This window comes from Oikopleura dioica, chromosome 2 (genome assembly GCF_907165135.1).
Source record: "Oikopleura dioica chromosome 2, OKI2018_I68_1.0, whole genome shotgun sequence".
Classification (NCBI taxonomy): domain Eukaryota; kingdom Metazoa; phylum Chordata; class Appendicularia; order Copelata; family Oikopleuridae; genus Oikopleura; species Oikopleura dioica.
In genome coordinates this window covers 10,878,083-10,892,194 of record NC_137292.1, presented here as the reverse complement: position 1 = coordinate 10,892,194, position 14,112 = coordinate 10,878,083, and the positions used below count along the sequence as shown (strand labels likewise).

Sequence of the window (14,112 nt, the reverse complement as noted above, 5' to 3'; positions counted from 1 at the left end):
TTGAATTCATCTAGCCGCTTCCGTTATATAAGAAACCTGTCGCCGAAATTGATTTAGAGCGCTTGATCGGATTCCTGATTCCTAACCATGTATGTGAACGAGCGGTCAACCGCAGGTGATGTCATTTTCAATCCAAGTGTATAAAAACTCTTTGACGATGGTTGAATTCGACGGGTTTTCCAAAATGCTCTCGCTATTTAATTTTTTGTACATATTTTTTGCAGCGACAGTACTGGCAGTAAAAGAGAAAAATTTGTTCGAATTCATAAGGGCTTTTGATGCTCCGGTCGCAGTAAGAATCGAGATAGGAAAATAGTTATCGTAGACTAAGATTCTTCGTAAATAAATTGCTCTATAAAGAAATGAGTCTATCTCGTTAAAAGTGGACGTTGGGAATTCCGTAGCACTTCTGATAAACTTGAGAACTATGGCTGTAACTGCCATGCTATTATAAATGGTAAAATACTAAAATTACTAAAAAAAATAAAATACTAAAAATGGTATTCAAAAAATGAGCTTCAACTTAAATAATTTAAGGTGGTCAACCTACAGGTCATCCAGTAGATGAGCTTGATCGAGCATGTCACAAATATCTTCAATGCTCGAACTGTATTCATAAGCGATTCGAAGGTAATTGTCTTTCAACAACTCCTTACGAAATGAGCTGGACGAATGCGAATACAACTTTCTACAGCTGCGAAGGAAATGATAGAAAATGTGAAAACGCAGTTTGTCAGTGCGATGCAGAGTTTTTGAACGAGCTCACAATTTTGCTCGTAGATGTCTTGCTAGGGTTCTCAATTGATAAAATTTGGCATTTTTTGTTTAGAAAAGAACCCGATAAAAGATTGGTGACCCGACTCTGGATCCGTGGGAGCTCTACCCTTTCTCTGATTACGACAAAAGTGAATGCATTCAAACACCCGCTGCGCAAAGAAGAACGATGAGCTGTCGAAAATGAAAATTTCGACGTGATTTTTTTTTATAAATTTTTAACAAGAAAAAGATTGACATGATTATTTATTATTCGTTATTATGTGCAGTAACTGTTGGCAAGGAATGTAAAAAATTGAACTTTGAAGAAAAGGGAACTTCGCAAATGTTTCTTCAAACTTGTGAAACAATAGACTTAAAATAAGGTATTAAAGTAACTGTATCCCTCAACAAAAGGTTACCTCTGTCCTGTGTCTTCTAGTGATAGGTGAGATAAGCGGAGCAGTTTGGCCATTGTAGCTTCTGTTTCGTTTTGTCGGGAGAGTTTGACTTTGATACGGCGGAGAATCTCGTGATGAAGGAATTTCTGCAGAAATAAGATCAATTGATGACAGTCGAACAGTATTGAACTTGTCTTGGTGCGATTTTGGACGATTTCGTCTCAGGCTACGATTTATCGAAGCAAATTGATCTTCCGAGGAAGTGAGGACCACAGGAGGAAGTTGAAATTGCAAATAAGAATCATCAGGGAATGATGGCGTCGATTGGGGCGAATCTACAACATCAAAGTCAGAATACCAAAGTTTTATCAACCTGTATCACTTGAAAGAAGAGTTCGTCGCGTCGATGATTCCGAAAGTGTTATCTCTAAGTTTTCATCCTTGCTGTCATCTGATCCTTTCTTCGTGCAATAAAGATAGACAACGGCAGCCAGCAGTAAAATAATCGCTAAGCCCATCGAGTAGATGATAAAGGCAGGAACAGACGATAAGCTAAACGGTACGAGACTTGACGTTAATTGCGGAAGAGGTGTTTGCTCGGAAACATAAATTGTTGGATAAGAAGAGACCGCCAGAGTTGTATTGTGAGTTTTAGTAAGCTTGTCCGTTACCACATTTGTTTCCGTTGGAAGAGATTTCGGAGACGGGGTTGGACGCGGCGCGTTAAAATCATAAAGGTAATAAGTCGAGTCAAATGATAGCAATAGATGTTGTCCAGCAATATCCATGTAGCCATTTGTAAGAGGTTGAGGTAAAAGTTCGACTTCTGTAAAAGAAGAGCCCTTGAACAACGATGAGAGATTGTTATTGATCATTTATTCATACCTGATCTTTTGAGTAAATCAACTTGCCAGAAGTTGAAAGCATCGCAATGAATTTATCATTCGCTGCCAAAGAATCCAAATGATCATTGTGTTCAAGAACAGAGTATCCAAAATGAAACTCACCAAGTAAGTCTTCATCGTTGTTTTCAAGATCAGAAATGTCAAAAACACAAAGTGCTGAGTGTGAAAGCGCCGACTCATCGTAATTGAAGAGTGCGTAAATATTCTCGTTGTATATAAAACTCGTCGTTATCTAGGAGCGAGATATGTGACGTTGCATTTTTTACGATAATAAATAAAACATTTCATTGTTATTATTGAACTGAATGGACAAATAATGATCTGTGAATTTACCTTTTTATAGGTGATTCCATTGTCGGGGCTTCTGCAGATAAGTTTTTTGGTACCCAAGGATTTCGTAAATGAAGCGCCGTAAAGTTTAATTGAGGGATTATTTGATGGGAAATTGCCAATCAACAAAATCTGGGATACACTTTTATAGGCAACAAGGTCAATCGTGTCCGCCAGTTCAGTTGATAAACGAATATTCTTAACTATTCGTTCACTTGAGCTAACTTCTCCCTTAACTACCTCTCTTAGATCTCCTCGCCAAAGAGCCTTGTTATTCTTCAAAGATCTGATGATTTTCTTGACATATACGCCAGAGTTCGTCTGATACAGGACATAGAAGTACTCCAATGTCTCTTTCCCAGTCTCCTTGCCCAGGATCCTAACTGACAATGGATACTTGTCGCTGTAGAATAAGTGCCGAGTTATAGGTTTTCCGCCCGGTGCAGCCTGCTCCGACAGCGTTGCATTCTTCAAAAGTGTTTGAGAATTAAGCACCTCACATTCGCGGTCATAGTCCTCTTCATCTGCATAACAACGGAGATAAGAAAGTCTGCTTTGATTATTTCCGTTGTTTTTTCCGGATGCGGTTTCGAAGCCATCAAAGATTGCTAGAGTTCGCGTGTTTTTATTTCGGCACGTGTCTTCGCCTTTTTGATGGTTTAACATAAAATCACCCATTGATTCTTTTGGACAAGACTAAGAACATAACTTCTTACAAAATATTGCCAATATTATATTGGTACACCTCCACTCAAAAGTGTTACGAGAAACCATTCCTGGGTATGTGATAGTTTTACCATCAGGATTTGTGTTTATAAACAGCTCGCAATTATCTGTGAATACAGCCAAGGTCGTCTCATTGATTCTAATATAAATTGAACACAAGAGACATTCATTATTGATGTTAGAAAATCAAAAAGTGCTCGTTATGTACCGTGAGTGAATGATTGATTCGCATTTTTATAATTACGGGTATGTTTTTCGAATGTTTCCAGGGCTAACTCGGAACTCCGATTTGTCGATTTCTCGCAGATTTACATGATGCATTCTATAAAAATAAGAAAGTTGTTTTTAGCTTTTAAAATTAAAAAATATGTTTTAGGACCACGTATACTGTTCTCTCAAAGGATAGCGTAAAAGCAATCTCATGGGATTATAGGCTTGGACGTCGAATTTGGCTGTTTTATATCGCCAGTCATTTTTAAACGATTGTTGATCATAAAACGGGTTGTACTCTTTCATAGCAAAAAAGTCCGCGGCGCCTATCATTTGCGCGAGGCCGTGCCCACCGAAGCCGCAGAAAAGGTTAATCGATCTCCAGTAAGGGTGTGAGCCGACAATAGGGTTGTGGTCGAAGGTGTTAACGTCAACTGTGTTGCACCAGGCGGCCTTGACTTCGTGGTTCTCGAAAGCGGGCACTCTGTGAATCAGTTTGGGCTGTCAGAAGGTAAAAACACCGGAAACTTATGAAGGGATTACGATGCTCGGTAAATAAAGACCTCTCCCTTTACGACCTCGTGCCAAAGCTGCCAGTCCACCTCTGGATCGCCACCTTTTATTTCAGGATTCTCGTCGTTACGCGGATGGTACATCGCCACATAATGACCGTCAAAGTCTTCTCTTTTCAAGACTATCCCGTCTGGATCCACTTATAAAACAATTATCGCTTAAAACATGAGATCGAGTAAACCTAAAATTGGCATGTCCAAAACAGGCAGATCCGGGCAAAAGAGCAGGAAATTATTGCGTATCCTCTTTTGAATTGGAATCAATGATCTCTGCATGCTTGTCATTTCAGGATCTTCATCAAATATCAGCCCACTTTTCTCCAAGACATCAGCTGTACTTGAACCGGTACAGAGAAAAGCGCGGAAGAAGGATATCGGCACATCAATCGGAAAATCATCAACCTATAAAATCAGAAGATAATTAATTCAAATGAACTTTTGTCAAGTGATCAAAGCGGATATATCATAAATTATACTTGTAAAGATTTGTTACTCGTAAATGTTATTGATAGTTAGGAGATCAACGACGTAATCTAAGTGTGTTGATTATTTCGAAAATAACGAAGGTACTTTCTCAAATTTATCAGCGACGCTCACCTTAACGTGACATTCGTTGACTCGGTGATTGATTGGGACTTTTCCTTGTGGCGTCGTCATGGTGGCATACGATCTGGAGAACTTGTTGTTGCCAATTGAACTGACTGTTCGATCCTTTCTGTCGAAATCTTCATTACAGTGGATCGGGTTGAACGTTGTCAATTCTCCCTACAATTTTATAGAAATATAAAAGCTTATCATTTGCTCACCTTAACATATTTAATCCCCTTTGAAATATTATTCCTTTTGAACGCTTCCAAAAGCTCTCTGGTATCGAAAAATCCTTCCTCTTCCAGCGAATAACTCGCCATATCGATATCTTCAGTATTCAACCACGGAAACATTCTTTTTAATGCCTTTCCTCTGTACAATCTGCATTCTGTTTCGCATTTTTCTTGGGTATAGTATGATTCCAGCATGTGAGCTTGATCTGCTTTTGTTCCCAAAAGAAGGGTCCCTTGAGGAGTGAAGTTGATTTCTGGCGGTTGTTCTCCTAGAACAGCAAGTTCTACTTCTAGTTCTCTCAAGAACCGCATAGATGCCTAATTGATCATTTAACTTGAATCATACTAAATACAATACCTTTGCCATGCCGATATTGTTCTCATTTGTCCACTGAACCCTGCTTATTCCCGGTTTTAAGTGACTCCTCTCTACAACTCCATCTGGGTCCTTCTCCAAAATCACTATTTTCGGGGGCTCTAAATCCGGCCTCGTGGAGAACTAGACGAGAAGTACACATTACGTTTTTTCAAAATATGCTCGGTGTTGTTTCTGGCACTAGTGAACGGTTTAAATCTGACGAAGATGAGATTGCTTTTTTACGAGTTAGGTGATCAAGACGCCTTCAGGACTGCGATCTCGTACTACGAAAGTAAAAATACGACTTAGGAACCCCGTTACTACTCGCAATAAGCGTGCTCCAGGATCATTTTTACCACAACTCGGATGCCAAATAATGTACTCTTTCCTGTTCTTCAAAGAATCTACCAGACATTGTGATACCGACGGATTGACAAGCATTGTAAATTCTATTCGCTAGGACATTCCCTGCCAGCCCTCCACCGATGATTAAGAAATCAGCGTGATTTTCATCCATGATTATATGTGGTGCGATGGATCCAGCTAAAAATAAAAAATTAGTATAGTAAATAATTGTCAACTTCACAATCTGGCAATAAAAAGTTCTGGTGCATATAAAATAAATGTCGAAAACTCACCTTGTAATCCAAAAGCTTGGAGACGAGCATATGTATTTCGCTTGATATTGGATAATTAAACTAGAAAGAAGAATTTACGTAAGAAAAGAGTTAGTTTATTTTATCGCCGCCTGAACTCGTCCGTCTCCGTCGTAATCCTTCATCTCCATGAATTTTTCATAAATTTCGTCTGCTCCTCTCTTCTCCAAATCTGATGCTTTCATCGGCTTATCGAGCTCGTCGAGAAATTCATTCGCTCTGAGCACTTGATCTGGATTTGATTTCAAGTGAGATGAGACACGGTCGTCGGAAAATGTTTTTAACTCAGCTTGAGACGATTTTTCATGAGCATCAGGCTTTTCAGACTTTAGTCGACAGGATATCTTTTGAGGTCTTATTCGTCGCAGTATATTCGCGCGAATCATTTAACCGAAATCGCTGAATAACCGACTTTTAAATATTCATTTGATGATTAGTTATAATTGCAGAAACATTTCGGGTGACAGAACATATTGGTTAAATGGGCGTATCGAAGAATGGGTGAACTTTTTACGGAAGATTTACGAGAAACGTCAATTCGTTAAGCCATAACATTTCAGTCAGAGTCGTTTAGTTGAGCCTCGGCATCAGTGAGAGGGATGTATATAACCCCCATGAGATTATGATGAGTCAATTCGCCCTGAGCATCTTTATCCCATTGTTGAAATATTTGACTGCCCCCTTTTGGGCCGACTAAAGTGCCTTTTACTACCTCTTTTTCAAAATCAAAAGACGCACCTGGTAAAATCAATCTTCCACCGCGATTCAATTGTGCAAAGAAAGCTTTGGGGATCTCTTTCGTAGGATAAATAATTATTCAAAATTATTTATCACTTGTCCAAAATATTATCCATTACCGGAGGCCTGGAGCCGCCGCTCCCACATGTATCACGTCGTAAGACTCCTCAGTGGAGTCCGATGGCCAGCCCAGTCTTCCATCACAGTGATGGATTTCCACACGCTTCTTGATCGATTCTCCGTCTTCAGAGTTTTTCACATCCGAGGCGAAGTTTCTTACAGAAAGATCGTACAGGTCTTTTATGTGCTCTGAGAATCAATGAGAAACATTCCCCCTTCGCCAAATTAGCAAATTACTAATTATGCTATCAGAACCGGACTTCCGCTCTCAAGGCGGTCTTGTCATGGTATATGTCAGGTCTTTTATTCCCAAAGAGCGCTTTTAATAATTATTGATGAGGTCATTTACCTAAGCCCGTAACATGGGCGCCGTAACACCTTGCAAAAGCACCCAATAAATATCCGGAGCCACAGCCAACATCTAGAACCCTTGGCACTCTTCCAGCATCGGCCGCATTTTTCAAAGGAGACAAGAGGTTTTCTAAGGCATAAGCATGCATATGTGGGGCGGAAATAGTGGCATTGAAGCCAATTGACAAAGGTCTATCTTCATAAGCCAAATTTGTGTTGAACTAGAATTCTATAGCATCAATAATGATACGTATCCAAACCTTCCCGACATAGAACTGTCTATCTGTCAAACTCATCGCACTCCTTACAACATTCGAAGTGATGATTTCTGCCCTGTAAAGATTTTCAATTAACGCAGTATTGGATTTTCCACTACAACGCCAAGCCATCTTAATTTTTCAAAGTTTATTTCCGTGTGAGTTAAATGAAATCTGTTGAGCAAGTTTAAAGGGCGATAAAGGTATTTTACAGTAGCAGTGAGTTCTGTGGCGTGCGTGTGCTTGTGCATGCGACTGGTGAAATTTTAGTCATTGTCGGATAAGTCGGATAGGCCAGTTCCTTCGAATGCAAGGTTGGGATTCGCACTAGGGTCGTCAGAGGACTCGTCGGATATGTCCAAATCGGCGGTCAAGAATTGACTTGTGAAGTCAGTGCTATCCTCCTCCTTAAAATTACGGTTGAGCTTTTGCTAGTGCGTGATTTTCATACCTGAAGTACTTGAGGGTTTTGAAGGACCTCTTCTTCCTGGGGTAGCATTTCTGGAAGACCAACATGAACTCGGTTCGTAGTCTCAAGATTTCCGAGTTGAGTTTCCTCCTGTTCCTCCTCTTCCGAATCTTCGAGTTCGTTGTCTAAAAGTTAAATTCATGTCTCCCCTTGACCTCTTCCAGTTAATCATTACCGGAAAGCTCCAGGTCGTCCATAAATTCTCGATGGTTTTCCTGGGACTGGAGGATTCCGCTTTCCATTCTCTCAAGGATATCTTTGACAGCTTCACATTCAGAGTTGGCAAGTTCCACAACGCGTTTGGCAGTCTTTAAAAATCATTTAGAAAGGTCATAAAACACAGGTAAGCCTCACAAGAGAAACGACGTGTTCTGGGCCATTATATTTAACAGAATTAGCGTGAAGCAACTCTACATCCTCCAAAAAATGCTGATGACCGCGGTAATAATGTCGTTGGCAGTTCTTTTGAATCGTTCCGAAGTCAATAGGGTGCATAATTTTCGTGTAGTAATCGGGATATCGCTTTTTATCGACTGGATTTTGGAAGTACTGTTGAGCATCTGAAAAAGTATGAATATCAGGGAACGAGGAGATAGGCGTACTTTCGATTTGGTGGAATTTATCGATGATTTTCTTTAGAGTAAATGTGAGTTGGTTTTGATCATTGTCATCCAAGAGGGGGTTGATTTGACGCTCGAGCTTTTGAAGCTTGTCCTCTTCACTCAGCATTCGTTTCTTTATATAGCCTCTTACAGCATCAGCATTCCTTAATTGTACATTAAAAGATTGAACGATTGTAAAGTACGATTTACCTTGTGATGATAGAGTCAACTCCATTGTACAGCTTTGCATTTTCATAGATGAGCTCGAAATCTTCTAGGAACTCTTCTCTCGTAGAATATTTATTATCGCGAAGTTTATCCCTGATCATTTGGATACACATTGGATTGTGAATGATATCGTAGTAGTCTGGCACATGTTTCTTATCAACAGGCGGCACGAAGGCGTCCATTTGATCTGCAAGAACTTCTTTCATATCGATAATGATGCTTTCAAAGAGCGAGCTAATTGAAACTTGCGGATCGGCGCGTATTCGTTCACGCTTTTGCATCGGCCGCTGATTGAGATAGTCGCTTTCACTCGGCCGTTTTCTCTTGGTAGGTCGGCCGCGCCGCGCTGATCCCTTTTTCGAATTCGGAATCAAAATGCCTTCATTCATCGCTGCGTAAAATGGCGGCGGCTGCTCATCTGATGAGTTACGCTTGCGCTTTGTTGATCCCTAAAAAATAAAAATCGTGGTTTTTACATATTTACCTTGATAAGAGACTTTGGAATAGTTATCTTAGTGTCTTCTCTGATAATCAATCCTCCGAGATCATCATCTTCGGAATCATCGATATCCGCCCCATAAGATTGTTGTTCGATCCTTCTCTTGTTTTTCTTGCTTCGACGAATCTGCTCTTGTAACCTGCGTCTCTCGCGTCTCAATTTATCTAACTTCTCTTTTTCCTCGTCAGAATTTTCTTGCACATATTTTCTCAGTGCTCCTTGGTCTGTCTTTGATGCCCTGATCTTCAAATACGCCTCAATAACTTCGGGCTTCCGCACAGTCTCTTTTTTCTCAACAATTTCGCCATACGAGTTTTTCACTTTTCGTCTGATAACAAGTACTTTACCCGTGATATCAATATTCGCAAGTGGATTTTTCTGTGGAATTTCCTTCTCCTCCTTTTTACTTGAATCTTCATTCATCATTTTCAGAAGCTCTTTTCGCTCATTTTCTTCGCGTTCTTCTTGAACTTCCCGCTGAGTTTTCGACTTGCTAGAGAATAGCGCATCGAGATTTTTCTCCATGAGGTCGATTTCGTCCGCATCGTCTTCTGACGAAGAGTCATCTGTAGTCAGAACTCTATCATCTTCTAGCTGCTTCGCTTGCAAGTCAAACCGCTGTTGACATTCTTCTTTGTACCTTTCGTGGTGTTCCGCCGCAGAGAATCGATTTCCTCTCGCAAATTTGGAAACAGAACTGTCTCCGACACGCGCTTGACGAGTTGAGAGCGTTCTTACCATGTCGATAACTTCCCATCGCGTTAGTTTATTCATTACTGCGTCAGAAACACCCCACTTTCGACACATGTCTTTGGCTTGCTTCAGGTTCAATCGACGCAGATCTGCATCAGTTCCAGTCACGAGCTTTTTCGGCTGAGCTGGAGTATTTTCGTCCCGTTGATTTGGCTTGCTTGGGATTTTGACGTAGGAAAAGCCTTCTCTTGCTTGGCCAGTTGGATCAGCCGCGCCAGTGATGTCTAGTAGACATTTATTCTTCATTGCAGCTAGGAAAGCGCGTGTGGTATGCCAGGGTGCACAGAGAATTTCAATATCCATTTTGGAAGCTTCCTCCTCGTCTTCTTTCTCGTCCAAAAACAGTGATTTTTCCCGGTATCCAGCATCTTTTAACCGTTGCTCAGCTGCCAACATGGAATAAAACGCACAAGCTTCTTCAGGTTTGACGTGAGCACGGATTTCCTCTTCAGTTGGGAGTCGGTAATCAGAAGACAGAACCCACCAGTTGCTGTCGATTCCAGTTCTTTTGAATTCAGCGCATTGTTTCAGTCGTTTTCTGATTGATCCTTCCGAAAGCGCTGGGAAAGCTTTTCTCACTTCTTCCATCCTTATTTTCTTCGGCTGTACAGTCGAGTTCAAGAATAAACGATAGAGGAAAACAAGCAAGAAATCACGAGAAAAGCTCGTCGCCTTCTTTGAATTGGGGCCCGGAACATCAATGAGTGGACATTGTTGACCCAAAAGAAATGTTTCCGGGACCTCACGCAAGCACCAAGTATCCTCATTTCGAATAAGCAAAAAGTCGGTCTTGGGCGTCGCGTGAAAAAACAACGGACAACGGAACATGTCGTTTTCAAATGCGGCTTGGGAGGAATCGGCGTTCACTTGACCTAAAAACGGCGGATGTGTGTAATACGCAGGCTCTCCGTATTTGTAACTTCTGTCCATGGGTTTATCACGACATGTTCGGCGACGCCAGATTTTAATTCTAGACGCCATTCCAGGCATGTTGAATAGCGGAGGAAATTCCTCGCAATACTCGGCAAGAACGACTTCGCCGTCTTGAGCAGAAAGATCGGATAGTTTTCGCATGAAGAATACTTCTCCACCTCCTGTTGCTCGACGTTCCCGATCTCGTTCTTTCTCGCGAAGGATATTTTGCTTTAAGTGGGTGAATCACTGGCTAAATTGGATCTTTCTTGAATAATAACATGAAAATGGGATGACTGTAACATTAATTCTGTAAACAAGCACAATTTCTTTAGGGCAATCTTTAAGGGGTGCCATAATCTGATTTGACGAGAAAATCTGCTATAAATCTACCATGATACCTGGTAAATCCGCGAGCATAAAATCATAAATTTCATAATCTAATACCCATCTTCCAATCTGACCGTGAAGCACCCTGGTACCTTGATACACGATCGGATCTTGAGAGGGAGGCCGGTTGGAATATCGAAAGTATTGAATGGCGGCCTGTGAAATCTTCTAAGGGTTTGATGATCCAAGTGCGTAGGAAAAAGGCTTTGATACAGTTCAATCGCTGTAACAGACGGCTCAAAGACAAATTCAAATGGCTTAAATCTGTCAATGCGTGATTTTGCAGATCATAACAAATGTCAAAAATAATGGACGAGCTTTAATAAAACGGTAGCCGCCTTGATCCAAACGATTCAGACGGAATTTGTTTTGGGCTTTGATCGCGCCGCGATGCAGTGACCGCTAACTGTCAACCTTTTTTTCATTTTGTTGATTGAAAGACATTTTTTGTCGCTTGCAAAATATAAATTATCAGGTATGCGAATATCAAAATTGAGTCTGTAAAGACGAAGTAATGAAAATTACGATCATAAGGACGCGAAAGAAAAGCCACAAGATTATCGACAAGGAATCGTCACTAGAATTATGAAGTGGTTATAAAAATGTTTTTTAAATTTTTATTATCAAAAAGAAAATGTAATGAGCCGCGCCTGGAGTAGAGTGCTGCAAAACACCATGTCCACCTTTGCCAGACTTATCAGCCTTTGCTTTCGGATCATAAAAGTCGTCGTTTGATAAGTTCCAGATGTCTTTTTCGGGACGGAGTTGAGGCACGATCTCATCATCAACTAGAAGGGAAAGCTGTCAGTTAATTGCAGCTGGGAGGAGCACTGTAATTACAGTGACGCGCCAGCTGGAGGCGCGCTCGAGCACTGACTTTCACCCCTTTATAAGCGGATCCGATCAGAATTCAAGGCATAACAACCAACATCGATCTTTAATCCGAAACAACAAAAACTCGAGAAATCTCAAAATGAACAAGTTTATGAAAAAGCTTCTCCGAAAGTTCGTCTGCGGCCAGGTCCCACCCACTGAAGGTGACATTGGGGTCGATGAAAGTGTCGTCTTCGAAGCCGAACCTCGATTCTCCAATTTGCTCGACCACAATAACCGCGTTATGGACAATTTGAAAGCGCAGACCGAGTGCTACAAGAGCGAAATCGAAGCACTCAAACAAGAAATTCTACGACTTCGGGTTGAGTCTCACACCAGAGAATCAATCTCAAACGATTCTGGCTGCTCCATCATTTCTGCTGATTCCGAGTTACCTTCTCTTATTTGGGACTTGCCCAACTACACAGTCGAGGAATCAATCTTGGAAAACAACGATCTTCTCAAATCGTACTTCCCTAGCAACTACAACAACGTCACCTTTGTCTAAGAACAATCTTCAATGTATAAAAATCTGTAAAGCTCCACTGTAAAAATCAACCCACCAATAAAACAAAAAATAATAATTTACCGTCTTCATTCTTTTGACCGATTCCTACATCACGCAGAACTTCTTTAGTCCGTTTAAAAAGCTCGCGCTTGTTTTTTCCTCCTTCTTTGACTTTAAATTCAGCTCTTGGCTCAGGATCTTCTGGAATTTGTAAAATTAACTTATCATCGTTCGGATTGACTTTGAAGTCTTTCGGCACAGGTAGATATTCCATGTTTTGCGAGTCCCAGATAATTTCCTTTTCCCAATTTCCATAAATCAGATCATAATTGTCGATTGGAAAAATCGACTGATTTCCCACAACTTGAAGCTGATCTTGTTCTCGGCTCTTTTCTTTCGGAATCCATCCAGCCAGGCGCTCTTTATCTATGCGGGAGCCCGTTGATCTTTTCTTATGCGCATCCTCTGGGTCCCAGATGATGTCCTCCTCCCAGTCGATCTGGGAGTGAAGGGGCACACTTTGGTCAAGATTTTCCCATAGATTGTAGTCGTAAGTGACTTTGTTGTCGTCTGCGATTCTCTTTTCGCGCTCTTTATCGTCCATTTCGTCGAATTCCTTCTGAACTTCTGGCTTCAGCCTGAATCCGTAATGGAATCCTTCTCCATCCGCTGGGACGTTAAGCATGTCGAACCAAAGCTTGGCTGGGCCGTTTCTCCACTGTGGAGTTTTCTTAAGTTTTTCTTCTTTTTGCCCTTCTTCAGCAATTTCAGCCTCGTCGCACCAGGCCATTTCTTGAAGAGCGATTTTCTCATCGTCTTCAGCGATTTCTTCTGGCTTCGGTGATCTAGGAGAGCAAAGGTTGTCGCCTTTTCTTTCTTTTCCCTGATATCTCCAAGGAAGTCGAGTTCTTGAGGCGGCTTCTTGTTCTGCAGAAAACGGTATGGATTCGGAACGTCCATATTATTCGGAGCATGTTTGAATAACTCTAAAAATCGCGGCGGTCGCTTCTTGACGAAATGCGGGAAGAGTTCTTTGACCGTAGCGGCGTCGATCTTTCCGCGGATTTCTTTCTTCATTTGTTTCTGAATCCGATCGGCTTCTGTGTATTCTTTATTTTTCTTCTTCTTATTGCTTTTCTTCGATGTTTCTCCTTTATCAGAATGCTCAGATGTGCTCGGCTCTCTTTCTCGATCGACAGATTGGTTATTTTCGATAGATTCAGATTTGCTACTGCTGCTGCTTACGACACTTGGGAGAATCAAACTCGGGAGAATGATGCCTCCGTCAGACTGTTTTCGATCATTGAAACTTGGCGGTGGAGGCATTGAATTCGACTGTGACTGGGATTGACTTGGTCCAGGACTATCGAAATCCTCAAGCTCTTCATCGGAAATATTAGAATAATCTCGCGCAAGTGGACTTGGCGGAGGCAGTTTGTAGTCTTCGGGTAGCATGTTTTCACGCGCTTCTTTGTCGAAATCATCTAACAGGCCGCCCATGCCCATTTGCGCCAATGCATTGACTTGGGCTTTTTCTGAATCGTCGAAGACATCGCTTTCCAGGCGACCATCCTCGTCGACATTTCCAAAGAGGAAATTCGTCAGGCCACCTTCGCTGTCCATATTTCAATTGTCTTAAATCATACTATTATAATAATCATTTTTTATTAAATAAAACAT

General features: G+C 41.2%; 5 protein-coding genes and 1 long non-coding RNA gene across 8 annotated transcripts; 1 reads left to right on the top strand and 5 right to left on the bottom strand.

Annotated features, from left to right (window-relative positions):
• Positions 1 to 55: 55 nt before the first annotated feature.
• Positions 56 to 1,019, top strand: LOC145700227 (uncharacterized). Its single transcript, XR_014134176.1, has 2 exons — positions 56 to 457; positions 538 to 1,019. It is a non-coding gene; the product is annotated as an uncharacterized LOC145700227 (long non-coding RNA).
• On the bottom strand, positions 995 to 3,458 carry LOC145700224 (uncharacterized). Of its 3 annotated transcripts, XM_081777478.1 has the most exons (9): positions 3,360 to 3,458; positions 3,168 to 3,254; positions 2,630 to 3,038; positions 2,393 to 2,587; positions 2,040 to 2,291; positions 1,528 to 1,996; positions 1,385 to 1,489; positions 1,176 to 1,300; positions 995 to 1,128 (listed from the first exon to the last, which is right to left on the bottom strand). In XM_081777478.1, the coding sequence occupies exons 1-9, from the start codon at positions 3,434 to 3,436 to the stop codon at positions 1,108 to 1,110; spliced, it is 1,740 nt and encodes a 579-aa protein (XP_081633604.1). In that variant the 5' UTR covers positions 3,437 to 3,458; the 3' UTR covers positions 995 to 1,107. The 3 variants fall into 3 exon arrangements, with proteins under 3 accessions (XP_081633604.1, XP_081633602.1, XP_081633603.1); XM_081777476.1 differs by having other exon boundaries at positions 1,176 to 1,489; XM_081777477.1 differs by having other exon boundaries at positions 1,176 to 1,489; positions 1,537 to 1,996.
• A 20-nt stretch (positions 3,459 to 3,478) lies between these two features.
• On the bottom strand, positions 3,479 to 5,228 carry LOC145698231 (FAD-dependent oxidoreductase domain-containing protein 1-like). Its single transcript, XM_081775433.1, has 6 exons — positions 5,077 to 5,228; positions 4,704 to 5,036; positions 4,495 to 4,662; positions 4,080 to 4,299; positions 3,889 to 4,037; positions 3,479 to 3,829 (listed from the first exon to the last, which is right to left on the bottom strand). Exons 1-6 carry the CDS (start codon positions 5,083 to 5,085, stop codon positions 3,488 to 3,490), a joined length of 1,221 nt encoding a protein of 406 aa, XP_081631559.1. The 5' UTR covers positions 5,086 to 5,228; the 3' UTR covers positions 3,479 to 3,487.
• An 84-nt stretch (positions 5,229 to 5,312) lies between these two features.
• On the bottom strand, positions 5,313 to 6,128 carry LOC145700226 (uncharacterized). The gene is made up of 3 exons (XM_081777482.1): positions 5,825 to 6,128; positions 5,715 to 5,754; positions 5,313 to 5,619 (listed from the first exon to the last, which is right to left on the bottom strand). The coding sequence occupies exons 1-3, from the start codon at positions 6,116 to 6,118 to the stop codon at positions 5,429 to 5,431; spliced, it is 525 nt and encodes a 174-aa protein (XP_081633608.1). The 5' UTR covers positions 6,119 to 6,128; the 3' UTR covers positions 5,313 to 5,428.
• A 157-nt stretch (positions 6,129 to 6,285) lies between these two features.
• LOC145700436 (protein-L-isoaspartate(D-aspartate) O-methyltransferase-like) lies at positions 6,286 to 7,330 on the bottom strand. Its single transcript, XM_081777704.1, has 4 exons — positions 7,202 to 7,330; positions 6,940 to 7,162; positions 6,471 to 6,779; positions 6,286 to 6,425 (listed from the first exon to the last, which is right to left on the bottom strand). Exons 1-3 carry the CDS (start codon positions 7,328 to 7,330, stop codon positions 6,586 to 6,588), a joined length of 546 nt encoding a protein of 181 aa, XP_081633830.1. The 3' UTR covers positions 6,286 to 6,425; positions 6,471 to 6,585.
• A 27-nt stretch (positions 7,331 to 7,357) lies between these two features.
• On the bottom strand, positions 7,358 to 14,070 carry LOC145700441 (transcription initiation factor TFIID subunit 1-like). Its single transcript, XM_081777709.1, is given in 11 exon segments — positions 7,358 to 7,605; positions 7,650 to 7,792; positions 7,843 to 7,975; positions 8,022 to 8,227; positions 8,270 to 8,433; positions 8,480 to 8,946; positions 8,982 to 10,892; positions 11,144 to 11,274; positions 11,702 to 11,839; positions 12,514 to 13,147; positions 13,150 to 14,070. Coding segments are annotated over 11 exon segments (4,974 nt in total). The 5' UTR covers positions 14,056 to 14,070; the 3' UTR covers positions 7,358 to 7,464.
• Positions 14,071 to 14,112: the final 42 nt, after the last annotated feature.

Excerpts from the sequence above, each read along its gene's own strand:
- LOC145700224 (XM_081777476.1), bottom strand. The coding sequence starts at position 3,436 with ATGCATCATGTAAATCTGCGAGAAATCGACAAATCGGAGTTCCGAGTT. Across the intron at positions 2,588-2,629 it reads GGCGAGGAGATCTAAGAGAG|AATATTCGTTTATCAACTGA; the intron begins GTAGTTAAGGGA and ends CGAATAGTTAAG. Across the intron at positions 1,490-1,527 it reads TCTTCTTTCAAGTGATACAG|ATTCGCCCCAATCGACGCCA; the intron begins GTTGATAAAACT and ends TTGATGTTGTAG.
- LOC145698231 (XM_081775433.1), bottom strand. Across the intron at positions 4,663-4,703 it reads AGGGGATTAAATATGTTAAG|GGAGAATTGACAACGTTCAA; the intron begins GTGAGCAAATGA and ends ATAAAATTGTAG. Across the intron at positions 4,300-4,494 it reads TCAACGAATGTCACGTTAAG|GTTGATGATTTTCCGATTGA; the intron begins GTGAGCGTCGCT and ends CTGATTTTATAG.
- LOC145700226 (XM_081777482.1), bottom strand. The coding sequence starts at position 6,118 with ATGATTCGCGCGAATATACTGCGACGAATAAGACCTCAAAAGATATCC. Across the intron at positions 5,755-5,824 it reads ACGGAGACGGACGAGTTCAG|CGAAATACATATGCTCGTCT; the intron begins GCGGCGATAAAA and ends TCCAATATCAAG. Across the intron at positions 5,620-5,714 it reads CCAAGCTTTTGGATTACAAG|CTGGATCCATCGCACCACAT; the intron begins GTGAGTTTTCGA and ends TTTTATTTTTAG.
- LOC145700436 (XM_081777704.1), bottom strand. The coding sequence starts at position 7,330 with ATGGCTTGGCGTTGTAGTGGAAAATCCAATACTGCGTTAATTGAAAAT. Across the intron at positions 7,163-7,201 it reads GACAGTTCTATGTCGGGAAG|TTCAACACAAATTTGGCTTA; the intron begins GTTTGGATACGT and ends ATAGAATTCTAG. Across the intron at positions 6,780-6,939 it reads CGCCCATGTTACGGGCTTAG|AGCACATAAAAGACCTGTAC; the intron begins GTAAATGACCTC and ends ATTGATTCTCAG.